The sequence below is a fragment of the Tribolium castaneum genome, chromosome 8 (genome assembly GCF_031307605.1).
Source record: "Tribolium castaneum strain GA2 chromosome 8, icTriCast1.1, whole genome shotgun sequence".
NCBI lineage: Eukaryota > Metazoa > Arthropoda > Insecta > Coleoptera > Tenebrionidae > Tribolium > Tribolium castaneum.
In genome coordinates this window covers 8,066,574-8,086,904 of record NC_087401.1, presented here as the reverse complement: position 1 = coordinate 8,086,904, position 20,331 = coordinate 8,066,574, and the positions used below count along the sequence as shown (strand labels likewise).

Genomic DNA, 20,331 nt, shown 5'->3' with positions numbered 1-20,331 from the left:
AAACACAAATAAGATAAATCAAACATGCTTTATTAAATTATCAATCTCATTCTTGTCGCTAACAGGCGTCTCCTTTGTCTTCTGTCCGAGGTAAATGGTATTGTGTTTGAAGTAGTCTTCGATTTCGGACAACTTCTTCCGATGCGTCTCGGGCAGGAACACGAACGTGAAGAGCACAGCCCCCAGGGAGAGCCCAGCGAAGAACCACTGGACCCCAGCAGAGCCACCAAGCGCAACTTCCATACTTACGTAGTTTTGGACGGCAAAAAACATGATTAGGTTCACGATACTGGTGGAGATACTATGAGCCATACTCCGGATTTTCAGAGGGAACAGTTCGGCCGTCATGGTCCATGGTATGGTCAGCAGCCCCACCATGGAGGCCACCACGTAAAACAGCAGGAACACCACTGGGACCCAAGTCAAATCAGTGGTGCCTTCCTTGATCCAGGAAGTGAACAGGCCGGAAATTAGCATGGCCAGGGCCATCCCGGACCCGCTTATCATTATCAGGACTCGCCGGCTGAAACGCTTGAGCATCCAAGTGTTCAAGAGCGACATTATCAGCCTTATCACTCCGATCAAAATCGACGCTATGTAGGGGTTTACGTTGGTGCCGACGTTTTCGAAAAAACTGACCGAGTAGAAGAGGAAAATGTAAATCCCCGAGTATTGTTGGAAGAAGAAAAGTCCCGAAAGTATGAGGAGGGGTTTGTAACCCGTTGGTTTGAGGAACTCCCTAATGGTGCTGTCGCCCCCTTGAGCCTCACTCTTCTTCGTTTCATCTTCTTTGACCAAAAGATTGAGCGTCATTTCGGCGAAACTTTTCTGGTTATTGGGGCGTGGTTGGTACTTGTGGAGCCAATCTAGGGCTTTTTGGGCCTCTTGGACCCGCCCTTTGGACACGAGCCAAATGGGGCTCTCGGGTATTAAGAACAGGAGGAAAAAGGGAACGACTAGATAGATGTTACAAAGCCACGCTATCAGTCTCCAACTGATCAACCATCCCTTGAAATAGGCAATAACCATCCCTAGAGACACATAAGAGGGGCCCAAGGCAATCAAGGAGCCCCTCATGTCTTTACGCGCGATTTCGGTGATGTAAACCACGGCTGGACTTGTTGACAGGGCTGTAATTACAATTAATTTAAATAGTTGGTTTTTTTTGTAACTTACTGGAGGCAAGCCCGGAAAAAACCCTCCCAATTATAATCATGGGGACGCTCCGTGACGTGGCAATGAGCACCCAGCCGAGGAGCCCTGGCACCACTGATAGTTTCAAGACTGTAATGCGCCCCCATTTGTCCATCAAATAGCCGCTTAGAATCGAGCCAAAGGGGGCCACAAGTGCCAGAACACTTGCAATCCAAGACGTTTGTGTTTTGGTGACGGGAATATCATCACTGTTTTCCAATTGGGGGATTAAAACGGCCGAATATGCAAGAGCTATGCCCACAACGATGTGGTTTGACGTTGCAATGACTGCTGCAATAATCTACTAGAGTTAGTAATAGTTTGTCAAAAAACTCACTTGAGGTGAGAGGTTTTTTAAGTTGCGTTGCTCGTAATGACTCAGGGATTTTGTGCTAGCGGTTGAGTCGAGTCGGGTGTCCCGTTGGGCACTGCAAGCTCGTTTTTGAATGGGTTTAACTGGGGATAATTACCTTAAGTTGTAACTGCTGGCGCTGCAAAAAATTGTTATTTGTGTAAGTGATTGGTGGAATTTACCTTAAAGGGTCCATCACGGGTACTAGATTGAGGTATTTAATCACTTAAAGCATTGTTGATGTCAAGATTGTGTTATCAATTTGATTGTGATCAATTTGTATTCGAAATTGCCGCGCGAATGCAGGCAACACATTATACATGTCAATGACATAACCTCACTATTGCCAAACAATTTTTTTTTATGGATTCTGAGTCGATTAAGAAGGAAGTTCCCGCCGAGGATTACATCCTGATTGAGGATGAGGTCAAAGTTGAGGAAACGTGTGTCCAGGAGCCCCCGATAAGTGTCATAATTGAGGAGAGGCTCCCAGTGTGTTCTATGTGTAAATGTGGTTTTCAGAGGGGCACAAGTGTTAAGTTTTGGCACGAGTCTGATTTGTACAAGTGTAATAAATGTATTCTCCACTCGAGACTGAGTCAGGTTTTCAAATCGAAATTTTTCGCACCGAAGCGAAAACGGGGGAACTACCCGGGCACCAAACGTATTTTCAAAACGAATTATGATATTCGATTGATGTTAATTTTCAGGTAAAAAACAACCCATGTTAGAGGACGACAGTAGTAGGGACAGTGATGTTGTAATTGTTGAATCAGAGGAAGAAACAGTTAACAGGTTTTTTCAGTTTGAGTCATTTTATCTTTTTTTACTGCCTTTTTTTTTCAGTATTTTTGTTACCAAAGTTTTGTATGTTTGTTCAGTTTGTAAGGTTAAGTTTGAGAGGAGTGGCAAAGTGGGCTTGAAGGAGGCGTCTGATTGGTCCAAGTGTAACAAATGTATATTGCATGGCCGTCTCAATTCGATTATCACACCAGCAAGAAAACGAAAAAATCAAGTTAAATAATTTTATTGTAATATTTGTTATACAAAATCATAAAGTTGGACTTTAAATAAATCAAACAACATTAATTGTCTTAAAGCACGTATATACGTTCGTATATATCTTTACAAAAATATCAGCTTTGCCTTACAACTAATAATACTCAAGATTCAAACCTTCATTAACTTCTCTGATTGTTCGTTGTCCCTACCCTTATTCTTCACCGTTTCTGGGGCTTCTGTCCTAAATTAATCATATTGTGGTTGAAATACTCCTTAATTTCTGTCAACTTTTTCAAATCAGAGCGAAGAAAAACTGCACTCCGGCAGCCCCTTTAAACGAGGTCATTAGCATTTCATAGCATTAGACGGCCCCAAACATAAGAATGTTGGCACTACTGTACGCGATACTGTGAGCCACGCCCCTTATCTCAATCGGGAACAGTTCGGCTATCATCGTACATGGAATGGGTAAAAACCCCAACATTAACGCTATGACGTAAAGTAAAAGGAATGCCAGGGGGACCCATGTGGCGTCATCCACTTGGTGGAAAGCCCCGAAAAAACATGCACGTGGCCATTGTGAAGCCACTCAATAACGCAGTTTTAATTGAAAATCCAAAATTTTTTCATGGCCTACTATAAAGAAAAAGCGAAATGTTATATTTATTAAATATTACACAAATAGACATCAAATCAGAAAAAATAAGCTCTTTAAAAATATCATAGCCGCCTATAATTTCTATTTAAAAAAATACAACTTTATTTTATTAGTTTATTAGTTATTACTGCTAAACGATGGGTTAAAAAAATCGCTGATAACATTATTAAATTCTCTGGAAAAAGTGCTTGTATAATGCCTTTAATCCAAATGTGTATTTTTTATAATAAGAAAGATATTATTTTTTTAAGATTTCACTAAAATGTTAATTTTTGTTTATACGTCGAAAACAATGACGATAGAGAGATGCGGTTTTGACTAAAATTATTTTCTCAAAAAACGGACCTGAAAATGTGTCACTCGTTTTTCTCTAAACCTCTTAGTTTCGGAGATTCCCTATTCGGACATCCAAAATGCAGCACCCCGTACAGTCACTCAAAATGAAAATAACGCGTAAGTTTTGATTGAAGTTGGACATTTCATTTATCATCCTTTGAACTGATTGAGCATTTTTTTGAAAATGGTTGGTTGGGGCAAATGAGAAATAAAACAATTATTTTCAAATTCGGTGCGACGTGTCGACACGTTGAGATAAGACCAAAAAAATATATGTAATGTTTGCAAATTTAATTAATTATCAGTTTGTTGTCCAACAAACAAATATAGTAAAAGACGGATTCTTATTTTATTTTGTAACGTTATAAGAGTAAAAAATTTAAAAATCTTACTGTGGAGTTTGACCCAATTAGATGATTTTTCAGTTCGGTTAAGTGAAAAACCCCAAAAACGTGTTAAAAAACGTAGAACTAACACGTCTGTTTCATTCTTCATAAAGTTTATTGAATGGTCGTAGAAAAAGTATAGTACACAACTCGAAGTGTAAGTCACTTTGTCACTTACGTACTCGTGGAAATACTGCATTCGCCTAACGGCTCGTGCGCAACTTCTTCCACTCGTACGTAGATATATGTTACTTACAACTCTCGTTATGTAATATATATTACATACATTGCTTTCTAGGCGATAACATAAAATACTAACGTACTACAACTGTTGAATATTTTTTGAGGAGTATTTTTCTAGTCTCTGATCGTTTAGAAAATGGAAATCAGTAAGTAAATGGATTGCTGATATTACTTTTTTAATGTCTACAATTTTTGCTGTCCCGTGCGTTATCGCAAACATAACGCATGATATTCTTATTTCTTACGTTGTTAAACATAACAAAGAATTTTAAATTTCTACTGTCTAATTTTAATATTCTTATATTATTTAACAAACTAATTTGTTAATTGTTATGTTGGTTGGATAATACGAGAAAAACCAGTGGAGTGACATGTTAATTACGATATGTGTTTTGAGAATGTAATCATTTGATTTAATAAATTCATGTGTTATGTGTTATGCTGTACTACTACGCATAAACCCCCTTACATACATAACAAGTGGCGACGAGTCGGAAAAGAACAAAGTCGGGAGAGTCAAGGAAAAAAAAAGTGAGGTTAGGGTTTCCACGTGTTACAGGAAAATTCAAGGTATTTACACTAGAATCTGTACCAGCATTACGTACAAATTGTTTTACCGTCCACCCTACTTTTGGAAACACCTTCCGATCAGGGGTCTCCTGTCCTTTAGCTTTGATAGCCCTCTAAGCGCCTCCTTGTCCTGTCTAATTCCTTCTACAAATTGTTACGACTACGGCTTACGGAGATAATTTACATTCATAATTTACATTAAATAAAATGGCGGAATTACAACCAGTGCTAACGGCAATGACAGAAATTTTAAATCGAATTCACGACACACAAAGACAGTTACTTAATCAAACTCAAAATACGGCTTCTGTAAAAGAAAATTTACACCCTTACGACGAAAATTACGAAACGTTTGACTGTTACTTACAACGACTGGACAATCATTTAAAGTTAAAGAAAATGGATGACTCCACTGACGAGAGGGACAAAATGTGCGTACAAATTTTGATAAGCTGTTTAAGTCCGAAAATTTACCAAACCCTTACAAAATTAACAGCCCCGGATTTACCGAATACAAAAACTTACAGAGAACTGATAAAAGCATTAAAAGAACACTTAGCGCCTCAAGCTAGTGTGATTTCAGAACAACACAAGTTTTCCTTACGAGTTCAACATGAAGGGGAAACTATTGCGAATTACGTCGCGGAGTTGCGGAAAATGACTATAAATTGCGAATTCAAGTGCAGCCATTGCAATACGTCTACTATTAATACCCATTTACGCACGCAGTTCATAAGAGGAATTCGTGATACAGAAATAAGAGAACGACTGTTACAAGAAACATCAACTGTTACATTCGAAGATATAGTGCAAATTGCCCAATCAGTAGAAACTGCGAAAAAAGAATCAATGCAAATGCAACGGTCAGAATTGGAGGTAAATGCGGTCAGGAAAGACAAAAGTTTACGTACAAACGAACAGCGGAAGAAGAAACCGGAAAAATTACAAGAGATGTGGGGAAAATGTTTCCGTTGTGGAAAAACAAACCATAAGGCTGATTCGTGTTCAGCAAAAAAGCTCACTTGCAAACATTGTGGCAAACTGGGTCATTTGCAAGCGGTGTGTTTTAAAGCCAAGTCTCAAAATCAGAAACAAGTTACGAAAATTGAAGAGGAAGAAGGCGAATTTACAAATTTGTACAATATTGTTACAATAAATTCAGTAAGCGCACAGAAAATATTGTTGCCGATCAAATTAAATAATTCGAAATGCAAGATGGAACTTGATACAGGAGCAGCAGTCTCTACAATCTCTGAAAAGAAATTCAAATCGCTATGTCCAGGAGCAAAAATCAAATCTACAGAAGTCAAACTGAGGACATATTCCGGAGAAATTTTAAAACCGATAGGGTCGTGCAACGTTAATATTGAATATCAAGGCCAGCAAGCCCGAGGGGACATTTACATTTTGTCACAAGATGTGGATACAATTTTTGGTCGCGATTGGTTGAAAAATATTAAATTGGATTGGAATACTATACACCAAATAGACACGTTAAATTACAAAGATGAACTAAACCGCACTCTGGAGGAATTTAAGGATGTCGTATCAACAAAACTAGGAAGAATTCCCAATTACGAATACTCTTTTAAACTGGTTGAAGCAAATACACAACCAATTTTTCTGAAACCAAGAGCAGTTCCATATGCTCTAAGAGGAAAGGTGGAGAGCGAACTGGATAGGCTAGAGCAATTACAAATTATAGAAAAAGTGACTCATTCCACATGGGGTACTCCGATTGTCCCAGTAGTTAAGAAAGACGGTACTATTCGTCTTTGTGCGGATTACAAAACAACTTTAAATCGTGTAATCGAAGAGGACCGATATCCGATACCGAAAATAGAAGACATATTCAATAAAATGAGAGGTGGGAAATATTTTTGTACCTTGGATATTCAAAAGGCGTATTTACACATGCCAGTAGACGAAGAGTCAGCAATCATGCAAGCTATCAGTACACACAAAGGAGTGTACAAAGTAAAACGTTTAATGTTTGGGGTAAAAACGGCTCCAAATGCGTGGCAACGTTTTATGGACCAGATGTTACAAGACCTGGAAGGAGTGGTGTGTTTCTTCGATGACATTGCGGTACAAGGGAAGACACCCGACGAGCTTTTAGTTAGGCTGCGATGTGTATTACAAAGACTACGAGATTTCGATTTACATGTAAACAAGGATAAATGTCAATTCTTTAAAACAAATATTTCATTTTTGGGTCACAAAATCGATAAGAATGGATTACATACAACAAAGGAGAAAGTAGAAGCTGTTGTTAATAGTAAAAGACCCGAAAAGCTGTCAGAGTTACGAACTTTTCTTGGATTGGTCAATTACTACCAAAAATTTCTCCCGAACCTTTCGTCCAAATTACATCCACTATATCAACTTCTAAAGAAAAACGTTCCTTTCACTTGGAGTAAGGAATGTGAAAGGGCATTTCAAGAAATTAAAAATGATATTACAAGTACGAAAATACTGATACCCTTTAATGAAGACCTTCCGTTAATCCTAGCGACGGACGCATCTCCAACCGGATTAGGTGCAGTTTTATCACATCGAACTAGTGATGGAGCCGAAAGACCAATTGCTTTCGCATTAAGATCATTGAACAAATCGGAGAAAAATTACAGTCAAATTGATCGAGAGGCTTTAGCAATATATTGGGGCATAAGAAAATTTTTTCACTATTGTTACGGAAGGAAATTTACATTGGTAACCGATAATAAACCCTTAACGTCAATTTTACACCCACATAAGGATCTTCCGTCTACATCGGCAACGAGATTAATACACTATGCTACATATCTATCAGGATTTGACTACGACATTAAATTTAGGAAAACTGAAGAACACAGTAATGTCGATTATTTTTCAAGATCATCTTTACCAAGTACGACGGATAAAAGGGATGATGCAGCAATATTTCAAATAAGTCAGTTAGAATTCTTACCCATTACAAGGAAGCAGATAAAAAAAGAATCATTAAAATGTCCAGAAATTCGGAACATAATTCTAGCATTACAGACAGGGAAACCACTTCCGAAGAATTATCCGCAATCTGAGTTTTCGATTCAAGACGGATGTCTGTTTAAAGGTATTCGTGTGGCAATTCCAAAGTCATTACGCAAGTATATACTGGAAGAAATACATGCAGCTCACATAGGAATTGTTAAGATGAAAGCCCTAGCACGCAGTCACGTGTGGTAGCCGTTGATTGATCTCGATATTGAAAGAATAGCAAAAGAATGTTTGAGCTGCAGCCGATTTCGAAACAACCCACCGAAGACAAATTATCATCCATGGGATTACGCCATAGTTCCATGGCAGAGGATACATATCGACTACGCAGGACCATTTCTAAATACGTATTTTTTTATTATCGTTGATTCTTACACCAAATGGATTGAGGTATTTCCAACGTCGAATATGACCGCAAATACGACAATTAACATTCTTCGTGAAACATTTGCTCGTTTTGGATTACCATACACTGTAGTGTCAGACAATGGCAGTAACTTCATATCAAAAGAATGCGAAGACTTTCTTAAAATGAACGGAATCAAGCATAAACTGATTGCACCATATCATCCAGCCACTAACGGACAAGCAGAGAGATACGTTCAAACTGTAAAGAAAAGCTTACGTTCTATGCAGTGGGAAAGGGGAAATCTTCACCTTAAATTATCAAGATTTTTGATGCAAAACCGGAAGACACCAAACATAACTACAGGGGTTAGTCCGGCAGAACTCATATTTAAAAGAAACATTCGTACAAGAATTGATTTAGTCAAGCTGGAGTTATCGCCGGAGATGCAAGAAGCTAAATTGCCAGGGGACAAGAAAGATAGGTCGTTCGAAGAGAACGATACGGTTTTATGCAGACATTACGGAGACAAAAACCAAAAATGGAAATACGGGACGATTGTGACGAGGAACGGGAATTTGAATTACGAGGTGTGTGTGGATGGACGTATTCAACGGAGACACGTCGATCAATTGTTACCTTACAATGGACCAATTCCCTTTCAAGGAATTCCCGTGGATTCGGAAATTGACAATAAAGAACCGAACCAAGAACTTCCCACCGTTGAAACGGAAGAATTGCCCCGACCCATTTCGGAATCAACACCAGTTTTAGTTCCTGAACCGGAACAGCCGGTTATCGTCAAAAACCAGTGGAGTGACATGTTAATTACGATATGTGTTTTGAGAATGTAATCATTTGATTTAATAAATTCATGTGTTATGTGTTATGCTGTACTACTACGCATAAACCCCCTTACATACATAACATTAATGAAGACGAATCCGTTTAAAGCACGAACGAGCGATAGCAAGTGAGTGCCTTTAATAGTTGAGTTTATTAATCGCCCATTAACAAACGAGTTTATTACAATATTTTTTCGTTGACCGGAAACTCTTTTTTTGTGATAAAATTAGAAATTAATCACAAATCAAAACCATCGTTACGATAAAGATGAGACTTTATAAAATTTTTTCATCTTTAGTTTGTTCTCGAGGTAGACCATTTTAAATGGTCGCTTTTCATTCACCTTTCCACAAAGACTATCAGAAGAGAATAAGATTTTCACGTAAAAATCACGTTTGCTACAAAAACATAGTTACCATTGATGTATGATGTTAGTCCTCAGTGTTTTTTATGTGCATGAATACAACTGTCATACAAACGTCAAAATCCCCAAAACCGTTACTTAAAGAAAAAAAACGTCTTTTTTAAATAATGTAATTTATTAATATCGAAATTAATAAACGGTCAACAAAAAAGTCTTTAATAATTACAATCTGTCTAAATAAAATTTTTAGAGTTATTTTCACACACAAGATTTTTGTCCCACCCGTCATGGGTAAACAAATAGTTAATTAATCAGAAGTCGTTCCAAATTGCCTTGATCTTTAGTTTCGTGGTTTCAAAAGTTTCAACAACTGTTAGAATTAGTGTCTTTTAAATTAGCAGAATTTTAAACGATTGTTCAACATTAAAAATGTCAAGTCTTTTTTGTGTCCCGTCCGTTATCAATTTGTATTTTTTCCTGCTTGTATTTCAAATTTTACAACAAAAGTGGCTTTAAAAAAATTATGCAAAGTGTCCGATCCGTTAAAATGGAACAGCTGATTGAAAATAATTCACATTAAGATTTCACCCTTCATTTTTTATTAAAAATAAATTTTGTTACTAAGTAGAGGATGTGTGAAAAGTTTGCTATTTTTTTCTCCTAATTATTGAACGGTTCACTTTAAAAATATTGTAATATACAGTGATTGTTTATACCGGCGCACCGACAAAACAGCCCACCACTGAAATACAGGGTGATAAAAGATATTTATAAAGGTAATAGTATGGACTAAAATAAAAAATAAGTCTAAATGTTTGCAAAGTATTTAACAAACAATTAGGCCTGGTAGTGTTTCTTAGTATTGTTCACAAAAACATTATAGTCAACATTTACAGCCGGCTGTGAAAATGTACTTATAGTCTGCCCTAGTCTTTTGTTTATCATTTGTAACCACCATTAAATAATGAAGACATTTAATAAATGTTATTTTTAAATGTTTCAAACTTTTCAAACATTGTGAATAAGAACAAGTTATAAACGTCATTATCAAAATTATAAATTTTAGTCTTTATTTGATAACGTAATAGAATTGAATTTTCATTCAAGTAATTTTTTATCCGTTTGAAATTTTGCCTTACTTTTTGCTGTTTCAAAACTATGTAAATGCCAACGTACAAATTATTTTTTTAAATAAGATTAATAAAAATGTAAAATAGTTATTAATGATTAAAACTATAAATTAGGTAATTAGCTATTAATTTTTTGAAGTGCATAAATAATTTGTAACAAATAATTTTGAGAGGAACTGCGACGTTGACGTTTACATAGTTTAGAAACAGCTAATAGGAACAACTACAAATTTTTGTCTTTTTTTTAATTTATTTGTTTCCACCATTTAAAATTTAGAACAATTTTTTAGTCGGTTTATTGGTCGTATAATTTTTTATGCGACTAACGTCCCAACTGTGATTGGAATAAGCTGTTTTGTCGGGGGCTATTGTGTCGTGTCACCACGGTTTATACTACATAGATTATATTTTATGATAAAAATTTCAGGCAAAATATGATAATACTCTGTACAGGGTGCTGCATTTTCGATGTCTGAATAGGGGATCTCCGAAACTAAGAGTGACACATTTTCGGAACAGTTTTTTGAGGAAATAATTTTGTTCAAAACCGCATCCTGCTATCGTCTTTTGTTTTCGACTTATAAACAAAAGTTGACATTTTAATAATTTCCTTATTATAAAAGTTAAACATTTGAAACAAAGACATTACAAGACACTTTTTTACGTAGAATTTAATAATGTTATCAGCAATTTTTTTAATCAATCGTTTAGCTGTAATAACAAAGATGTATTTTTTAAATAGGAATCATAGTTGGCTATGACATTTACGAAAAGCTTATTTTTTCTGAACTGAAAACAATATAAATACCGTTTGATATTTTTATATACTTTTGATAAAAATTATACTTAAAATATTTGAAAGTAGTTGGCCATGGAAACATTTTTTCAGATAAAAGGTGTGAATAATTTACAGATTTTGTCAAAGGCTTTTAAAGTAAAAATATGAAATTATCAAAATAAGCTAAGTTAAAGTTATTTTCAATTAAACAAATTTACGAAAGTCGCAGATTTTAATTACATAAAAAAGGTGCAAAAAATTGAAAACGTTGTGTCACTACCATTTGATGACACTTTTTTATGATTTAGTGAAGTGCAATGGAGGTGACGTTGATAATGTTATGTAGTTTTTTTGGAATTTGGTTTTTTGGTGTTTGGATTGACATTTTTTTGTAAAATAAAATTTTATTGGCAAGTACAATTAATGAGATTATTCTTTTCTAACATTTCATGTTTAATTAGAAAATAGAATGACAATGTAAGCTTGCCATTTTAAATCTAAAAACAAATAATATTTATTAATTGCAAAAATTTTATCTAATAATTTATTTATTATACTGACTTTGAATTAATTAGTGCTAAAAAATCATTGAATTATAAATATTTGTTGGGTAATATATTTTTCATAGTTTTAATTGAATATCCAAAATTTTTTCTTGGTCCACTATAAAGAAAAATTAAGTTTTTTTAATATTTAAAAATAATGTATTACACAAATAGACATATCAAATCAGAAAAAAATAGGCTTCTAAAAAATATCACAGCCGCCTAAGGTTCCTATTAAAAAAATAAACTTTTTGTTATTACAGGTAAACGAATGATTAAAAAAATGCTAATAACATTATTAAATTCTCTGTAAAAAATGTCTTATAATGTCTTTGTTTCAAATGTTTAACTTTTATAATAAGGAAGATATGAATTTTTTAAGATTCCGCTAAAATGTCAACTTTTGTTTATAAGTCGAAAACAAAAGACGATAGCAGGACGCGGTTTTGATACTCGTTTTGTCTCTAAACCTCTTAGTTTCGAAGATCTCCTATTCGGACATCGAAAATGCATCACCCTGTACAATTGCAAAAAAGTCAGTTAGAACCTTACGGTTCCCAGGTCTCGGTTTATTATTGTCTTATTCGTTATCACAAACCTCAACCGCATCCTTCCCTTGTTTGTTATTCCCAAACTGGGATATAAACGCGCCACGGCTCGCAAACAATCAAACACTTCCACCATGTCCAAGAAGAACCTCCTCCTGCTGTTCGACCGCCCCCAGGAGCCCGTCTTCATCGGCAAAGGCTCGAAAAAAACCGTCTTCGACATCCCCAACGACTACCTCAACGACAAATACAAGCCGTTGGGCGTCTCCCTCAGCAACCGCTTCAAGCAGGACGCCGAGGAGACCGTCCCTGTGAAGAAGATCTCCGTTCCGCCACTTGGTGAAATCCTCGAACTGGAACGCGATGCCAACTTCTCGCTGTTTATTCCCAAACACCGGCGCATCGCCGGCCGCCTCATCGACATCTTCCTGGGGATGCGCAACGTGGACGACCTCCTCTCCGTGGCTGTGTACGCCCGCGACCGCGTCAACCCCTACCTCTTCAACTACGCCCTCTCCGTGGCCATCCTCCACCGGCAAGACACCCAGGACATCGACCTGCCCTCCTTCATCGAATCGTTCCCTGATAAGTACGTCGACTCCAAGGTGTTTGCCAAAGCGCGTGAAGAAGCCACGGTGGTGCCCGAAGGTTCGCGTACTCCCATCGAAATCCCGAGGGATTACACAGCGTCGGATTTGGAGGAAGAGCACCGACTGGCCTACTTCCGGGAAGATCTGGGGATCAACCTCCACCACTGGCATTGGCACCTGGTGTACCCTTTCGAAGCGGCGAGGGAAGTCGTGGCGAAGAATCGAAGAGGGGAGTTGTTTTATTACATGCACCAGCAGATCATCGCCAGGTACAACTTTGAACGGTTGTGTAATAAACTGAAGAGGGCAACGAGGTTTAATGATTTCAATGAGGCGATTAAAGAGGCGTATTTTCCCAAATTGGACAGTTTGGTGTCAAGTCGGGCTTGGCCCTCGCGTGTCGCTAACCAAAAACTGAGGGATTTGAACCGGGAGGTTGACCAGATTAAGCAAGACGTGGAAGACTTGAAGAGGTGGAGTGACCGGATTTATGCAGCAATTCATCAAGGGAGTGTCACTGATGTGAGTAAATACTATTATTAGTTAATTTTATTATCGTGAATTAAAACAAAAATGTTGGTCTAGTCTTAGCAAAAAAATCAGTTTTTGTGACACTGCATGATTATGACAAACAATAAAGCTCGGGGAACTGTTTCCAGGATAATTAAAAAAATTACCAGAAGGACACTTTGCACAAATTATTAAATGTTATTTTCAGTTTTTATGAACAGTAACAGTGAAGTAAATTTTTTTAGTAGAAACTTTGTACCAGTAAAACTATTTGCAACCTAAAATTAGAGCCACATATTTGTAAAATTGAAATACGAGCAGGAAAAAATACGGACGGGACACAGAAGAGACTTGACATTTTTATTGTTGAACAATCGTTGCTAATTTAAAAGGCATTTATTCTACCAATTATTTTTGAAGTAAAAGGTGGAACTTGCTGAAACTTTTGAAACCACCAAACTAAAGAACAAGGCAATATGTAACGACTTCTGATTAATTTACTTATTGTTTAACAGACGGGACAAAAAATATTGTGTTTAAAAATAGCTTTAAAAAATAACTTCAGACAGGTTTTACTTGTTAAAGACTTTAACAATATTAAAATTAGATAGTGCAAATCAAAAATTGTTGGTCTTGTTTAACGACATATACAGCTTTAGACAAAAGCATGGAACCAAGCGTTTTGTGCTTAAACTTTGTACCTTACAAAAAAACTAATTAGTACATTATCAACTATTTAAATTTGTGATCACTGATCATTCTTCAAAACCTTTTTTAACCTAAAAAATTTCGTATCTGCAGACAAATCTTTAACTATTTACTTGAGTTTCTGCTGCCTGGTAGTCAATAAACCTTAGGTTCGTTTTGGATTATTAAATTGTCTATATGAAAACATTCCTCATGTTTCGAATGCCCAAAGTAATAAAACTAATTTACTAAAAAAAATTAAAAAGATATAAAGATTTTTGACCTAATTTGGTACATTTTTAAGCTTTGTAAAGGGAATCTTGCGAAACAATTGAGTTTTTGCAGAAAAACTTGCGAAATGTTTGAGACGGAACACGAACTAATTGCGAGAGTCAATGTTTATCAAAAACAAATCTATCCACAATTTATCCACGATTTTTTAATTCAAATTAGTAAAAAAACGTGAAAGTTATAAATTAATGTAATAACAATTTTTTGCTCAGTTTTAATGGCCTTAAGATTAGTCTGTTTTATAGTTGGGAGTGCAATATCTCTCTGATGTCCAAAGACAAACTCTTCAATCGTCTTGCAATTTTTTGTGCACCAGATAAACGAGTTTGAAGTGATTTTTATATTTTTATTGGTTAATTTACTCATTCCTAGGACAAATGAGACACCAGTGAACCGGTTCTAGGGCCGGTCTTGCTCACAAAACGGGATTTTACTTATATGCGAATAAAAGGGTCGTTTCTGCTTATTTTTTGATTTTTTGACGAAAACACTTTTTTTAAATTTATTACACAAAAACTTAGAATCCTACAAAAATAGAACTTTCAAGATACAAATTTTGAAAGATACAAAAAATGTATAAAATCCAAATAGTTTAACATTTTTTTACTCTAATAGAGTACTGTCAGTTCACTTTCATAAAAACCATTGTGGTGGAATTGAACCTGTTACCATGACTACTCGAAAAATTCTCGAAACTAATTGAATCTAAACTGTCGCATTGGAAAAATTATTAACTACAGTTATGATAATTAAAATAAATTTAAAAATCAAAATTAACAATTGTCGAACACTGCAATTTTCACACTTCTACGTAAATATTTTTTTTATTCCAAAATAAAGGCTGATCCAAAAATTTTGCAAGATACAAAAATTGTTTAAAATTCACAATAATTTTATATTTTTTTCTTCTAATGTATGTTTTCAAAAATTAAAAGCTCGAAAACTGACAAAGGAAGTTCAACGCTGAGAAACTAACAATACAAAAAAATATTAAGACTGAAATTCTGAAAAACTTATCAAATGAAAAACTGAAAAACCATAGAACTGGAAAAGAAAAACTCTAATAAAAATATACTAAGAGACTAAAAAACTAAAGATCTTAGAAACTGCAATACAAAAAAACTAAAAAACAGTAAAATTAAAAATCTGTAGATCTTTAAGTGACTGAAAGAGTGATAATTAAAATCTATGAAACTGTAAAGTCAGAACATTAATAAGATAAGAAAGTAAAATCACGAAAAACTGAAAAATTGAGGAAATGAATAATATGAAATACTATGGTAGAGAAATTAAGAAACTAAAAAGCTGAAACACTGGAAGTCTGAGAAACAAAAAATCTTTAGATGTAAAATAAAATAACTATGAAATTGAAAAACTTGATGTAACGATTTTTAACTAAATACCAGTAAAAAAATTGAAAAAACACTCCTTTAGGATGCAAGAATTCAATTTAAGTGTTTAGGAAAAATAAAAAGGATGATAAATATTTCTGTTTTTAACAAAATATTTTTTTTAAGTTTAAGAAAATCCTTTAAAAATTGCGTGTTAAGAGAGTTTCCTAAAATACAGTCCCTTGCAAGCATTATACTTAAAAAAATTATAGTATAAGCATGATCTATTTTTTTATAAAAATCACCCACCATCTAGTCTTAGCAAAAACTCAGTTTTTGCAAAAAACGAGAAACATTGCATAATAAAATTATGATAAACAAAGCTCCATAAACTGTTTCAAGTTTCAAGAGTAATAAAAACAATTACTTCCCAAATTTCAAACAAGGGAATTTTACGGATAGAGCGTGGTAGTCCTGTTGGACAATACACCGTCGCCATTTTGATTGAAAAATGGCGCAATTTTCAAAATGAAAAATCGGCAGGAACGCGGCCGCAGCATCACCCTCACCGAAAACGAAGGCATCGACATCCTCGGCAACATGATCGAGTCCAGCATCCTCTCCCCCAACCGCACGTACTACGGCGACTTGCACAACATGGGCCACGTCTTCATCTCGTACATCCACGACCCCGACCATCGCCACTTGGAGTCCTTCGGGGTCATGGGCGACTCCGCCACGGCCATGCGGGACCCCATCTTCTACCGCTGGCACTCCTACATCGACGACATCTTCCAGGAGTACAAAGCCACCTTGCCTCGCTACACCGAAAACCAGCTCAATTACCCCGGAATTACCGTCAGTAACATCGAAGTCCAGTCACAGGGAAGCTCCAAAAATACGTTCAACACCTTCTGGCAACAGTCCGACGTTGATTTATCGCGCGGGATGGACTTCCAACCCCGAGGTTCCGTCTTTGTCCGCTTCACACACTTGCAACACCAACCTTTCACTTACAAAATCACTGTTAATAACCAGAGTAACGGAAATAGGAAAGGCACGTGTCGGATTTTCCTGGCACCCAAGACTGATGAAAGGGGGAATCCCTGGCTGTTCCGTGACCAGAAAATCATGTTCATTGAGTTGGATAAATTTACAGTTAACTGTAATACCGACACGGTCATGGCGTTTATTTTGAATGATTTTTTGTTGTTTTAGTGAAACAAGGCCAAAACACTATCACCAGGGCCTCAAGTCAGTCCTCAGTGACGATTCCGTTTGAGCGTACGTTCCGTAACCTGGATTTGAATCGTCCACAAGGCGGGGAAGAACTGGCGCAGTTTAATTTCTGTGGTTGCGGGTGGCCGCAACATATGCTTATTCCTAAGGGAACCCCCGAAGGAATGAAGTCGCAACTTTTCGTAATGATTTCGAATTATGACGACGATAAGATCGACCAAAGCACGGAAGGGGTTTGTAACGACGCTGGGAGTTATTGCGGGATTAAGGATAAGTTGTATCCGGATCGGAGGTCCATGGGTTATCCCTTTGACAGGATGCCCAGGAATGGAGTTGACACCCTTCAACAGTTCCTCACCCCGAATATGCGTGTCCAGGATGTCACTATCAAGTTTAGTGATAGGACCGTCAGGCCGAAACAACGCAATTAATTTACTGGATTATTGGATTTGAATAAATATTTTAAGCATTTCTATTTGTTTTTTATTAATTAGTTATCACACTTAAGTAACAATTTAGATTTGATGATGGTTGGGAAGAAAGCAATAGTTCTGCTAAACTATTTAATATTTTTGACATAACAACAGCTACAAGAGGGTCTTAAAAGCAAAAAACGCTGCTATTTTTTTTTTAATAGTATATATAATATACAAGTTTTATTTCTAATTCTTTTTCCAATAGAATGAGTTCCACAACTAAATCTCATAAAACGAGTGTAATACACTATTTTTTCTACTTTCTATTTTTGTTGTTTGGTTTTATTTAGTTTAACTTATCAAAATCTTATCAACTTAATTGTATGGCTACAGGGGCGTCATAGATTAGAAACCTAACGAAACCCCAGAGGAAAAACTGCAACGGGGTTAAATCTGGGCTTTATGCAGGCCAACTGCGATAAGTCGTCCCTTTTTAGGAAATTGTTTATTGATGAAAATGTGCTTCAACAAGAATGTCGGCGATTTCGAAAGTGCTCAGTATAAAGGACCTTCGGGTTCTTTTTTGCTCTGCTATAAAACTATAAACAAATGCATGTCTGCATACTCTTCAATGTAAATGATGGCTTCAAAGGCAAAACATAGAAGTTCTGTACAGAGAACGAAATTACAAAAATATAAACAACGCAGCTCTAATTCGGAAATAAAATTACCGTTGGGGGCGCCACTGAGCTAGGTCGAAAACAGTAACCATAAATGGCGGGAAAATGTTTATTCGGATATTTTAAGCGTTGTACGAATTTTGAGGCTTCACAATTATTGCATTGCCTATGCGGAATAATTATTGTATATTTGATGCAAGAAACTTATGTTGACAAGTGAGAGATGACGAGGAAAACACGAATAACGAATGACTGTTTGGTTCACTTTCTTTATTGGAAAATTATTACAAAGACATTGAAAAGCCTACCTTTTGGCATAATTTACGTTTAAATGTATCAGCAGTTGTTAATCTTTATTGTAGTTTTGTAGATTTACCGCAGCATTTCATGATTTTTTCAGTATAAAATTCTAACCTAAAATTCACACACTTCACTAATTTATTGGTTTCTTGAGCCAAACTTTGTGTTTGCTGTGATCCATTACTTATAATCTTTAATTAGACAACTGTTTGATAACACTTTGTAATCAAAATTTAAATATTTTTCACTTTTTATCCACTTTCAAGTTCCAACAATAAACACTTTATACCACGAAAAACTACAGAACCAAAGTCAACGCTAGTATTTACCACCACGTACTTTTAAAGGGATTCTTTCTATTGTAAGTAATTAACACTATACACGCAAAATTGTTGAACAATTCATTAAATGTCAGTTAAATGTGGAATTACGAAAATTTCTTTTCTGTTTTCGTCATAGTTCAAAAGTCATCACCAGAGGGCGTCTAGTTAATTTTATTTCTGAATAGCACAATGTATTTTCTTACAATAAATAAGTTTAATTCTTCGACACTGTCAAAATTTCGGATTTTTCTCCTGTGTAAGACAGTTTTGACAACTGTTTGGCATTTTTCAATACGAAACGTCAGATTATTTTTAATAGATTTTAAGCAATTTTAAGTCTTGTTGAGTCTAATTCGAAGAATAAAATGTTGTATTCAACTTGTTTTCGTGTAAATCGGTTCATTTATTTCACCTCGTGGATGTTAAACCTCTCGTTATCACTCGAGGTATAAAAAACCACTCGTGAAATAAAACGTCCGATTTACACTCAAACTCATTAAATAAATAACTATTATTAGAAACTTGTGGTTCAATTTCAGCTTGAACTTGATTAATTCTGATAAAAACCTGCGGAAATTATACAAATCGGTGAAAATATGCCACAAAAAATACAAATAATGATTTTGTCCTCACAAAAAGGATTTGTGAAGACAAACAACGCAATTAATTTTATAATGGATAAAATTAATGGACTTGACGCATTTTTATTATTTATTTAGTTATTTATTATTGTCACACGTGGTTTTTTGAAAATTTTACGTAATGTTGGTGGCCCGGCCAATTTCTAATGTGTTTCAGAAGTACCAACTGAGAAAACGTGGCGAAATCACAGTTGGCACACTTGTATTCAACCTCACTAGGAGAACCACCTTTAGAAAAATGAACACTACCAACATGACGCAACAAATCAGTCATAAAAAACGTCGCAAATTCACAATACTTGCACCTGTAGTCACTTTTAAGCACACTAGAACACGAAAATGGTACAATTTCAGGTTGCACTTGCACATTACTTGGAATAATAAGAAGCTGCGGAATTATACAAATAGGTTGCACATAACCTACAAGCACGCAGTTAATGATTATTGATTAAAAAAGGTTTGTGCGTACTAAGTGGTACACCTCCGTGATCTTCAAGTTTGGCGGTTGTTCCCTCATGTCTGGGGGTTGGAAATGCGGGTAGATACCCCGATATTACGTCTGCCGCCTCTTTAAATACTCTGTGATAGGTGGGTTCGGATATTCGGGTGGCTGCCAACACTCTTTGCCTGTAATTTGTCAACGGTATTAACGGTAGTCCAGTCTTTTGGTACACTGCCGCTTCATTTTTCATAAATTCGGTCACTCTTGCGATTATTTCACGCGCTTGAGAGTGGATTATTTTGCCCTTTTGGCCGTAGGTTTTCGGTTGACTGTCGGACATCTTGAAGCCACGCCCCGTTATGTTCTCGTCTCCGACGTGTCTCCGTGTACGAGGTTAGGCAACACAATAAACTGGTGACTCTTAGGAACCTCCAAAATAGCTAAGGACTTTAAAATTTTGTATACGATCTAAATCGACCATTTTGAGATCAATTATAAGTATTTTTTTATCCACAGCCAGTCAATTATCTATAGCATACAACGTGTCTCAGCTAAGACTTTCGAG

At 35.9% G+C, this 20,331-nt stretch overlaps 3 protein-coding genes across 3 annotated transcripts; 2 read left to right on the top strand and 1 right to left on the bottom strand.

Annotated features, from left to right (window-relative positions):
- Nucleotides 1-14: 14 nt before the first annotated feature.
- LOC660051 (facilitated trehalose transporter Tret1) lies at nt 15-1,840 on the bottom strand. Its single transcript, XM_966313.4, has 5 exons — nt 1,729-1,840; nt 1,665-1,685; nt 1,532-1,622; nt 1,177-1,495; nt 15-1,130 (listed from the first exon to the last, which is right to left on the bottom strand). The coding sequence occupies exons 1-5, from the start codon at nt 1,740-1,742 to the stop codon at nt 19-21; spliced, it is 1,557 nt and encodes a 518-aa protein (XP_971406.1). The 5' UTR covers nt 1,743-1,840; the 3' UTR covers nt 15-18.
- A 69-nt stretch (nt 1,841-1,909) lies between these two features.
- Nucleotides 1,910-2,649, top strand: LOC103313477 (uncharacterized). Its single transcript, XM_008196818.3, has 3 exons — nt 1,910-2,210; nt 2,257-2,341; nt 2,393-2,649. The coding sequence occupies exons 1-3, from the start codon at nt 1,910-1,912 to the stop codon at nt 2,568-2,570; spliced, it is 564 nt and encodes a 187-aa protein (XP_008195040.1). The 3' UTR covers nt 2,571-2,649.
- A 9,788-nt stretch (nt 2,650-12,437) lies between these two features.
- On the top strand, nt 12,438-17,433 carry Tyr2 (pro-phenol oxidase subunit 2). Its single transcript, NM_001039433.1, is given in 3 exon segments — nt 12,438-13,428; nt 16,269-16,890; nt 16,944-17,433. Coding segments are annotated over 3 exon segments (2,052 nt in total). The 5' UTR covers nt 12,438-12,450; the 3' UTR covers nt 17,396-17,433.
- Nucleotides 17,434-20,331: the final 2,898 nt, after the last annotated feature.

Excerpts from the sequence above, each read along its gene's own strand:
- LOC660051 (XM_966313.4), bottom strand. Across the intron at positions 1,623-1,664 it reads GCCAGCAGTTACAACTTAAG|TGCCCAACGGGACACCCGAC; the intron begins GTAATTATCCCC and ends ACGAGCTTGCAG. Across the intron at positions 1,131-1,176 it reads TTTTTCCGGGCTTGCCTCCA|CCCTGTCAACAAGTCCAGCC; the intron begins GTAAGTTACAAA and ends TTGTAATTACAG.
- LOC103313477 (XM_008196818.3), top strand. The coding sequence starts at position 1,910 with ATGGATTCTGAGTCGATTAAGAAGGAAGTTCCCGCCGAGGATTACATC. Across the intron at positions 2,211-2,256 it reads GAACTACCCGGGCACCAAAC|GTAAAAAACAACCCATGTTA; the intron begins GTATTTTCAAAA and ends GTTAATTTTCAG. Across the intron at positions 2,342-2,392 it reads GAGGAAGAAACAGTTAACAG|TATTTTTGTTACCAAAGTTT; the intron begins GTTTTTTCAGTT and ends TTTTTTTTTCAG.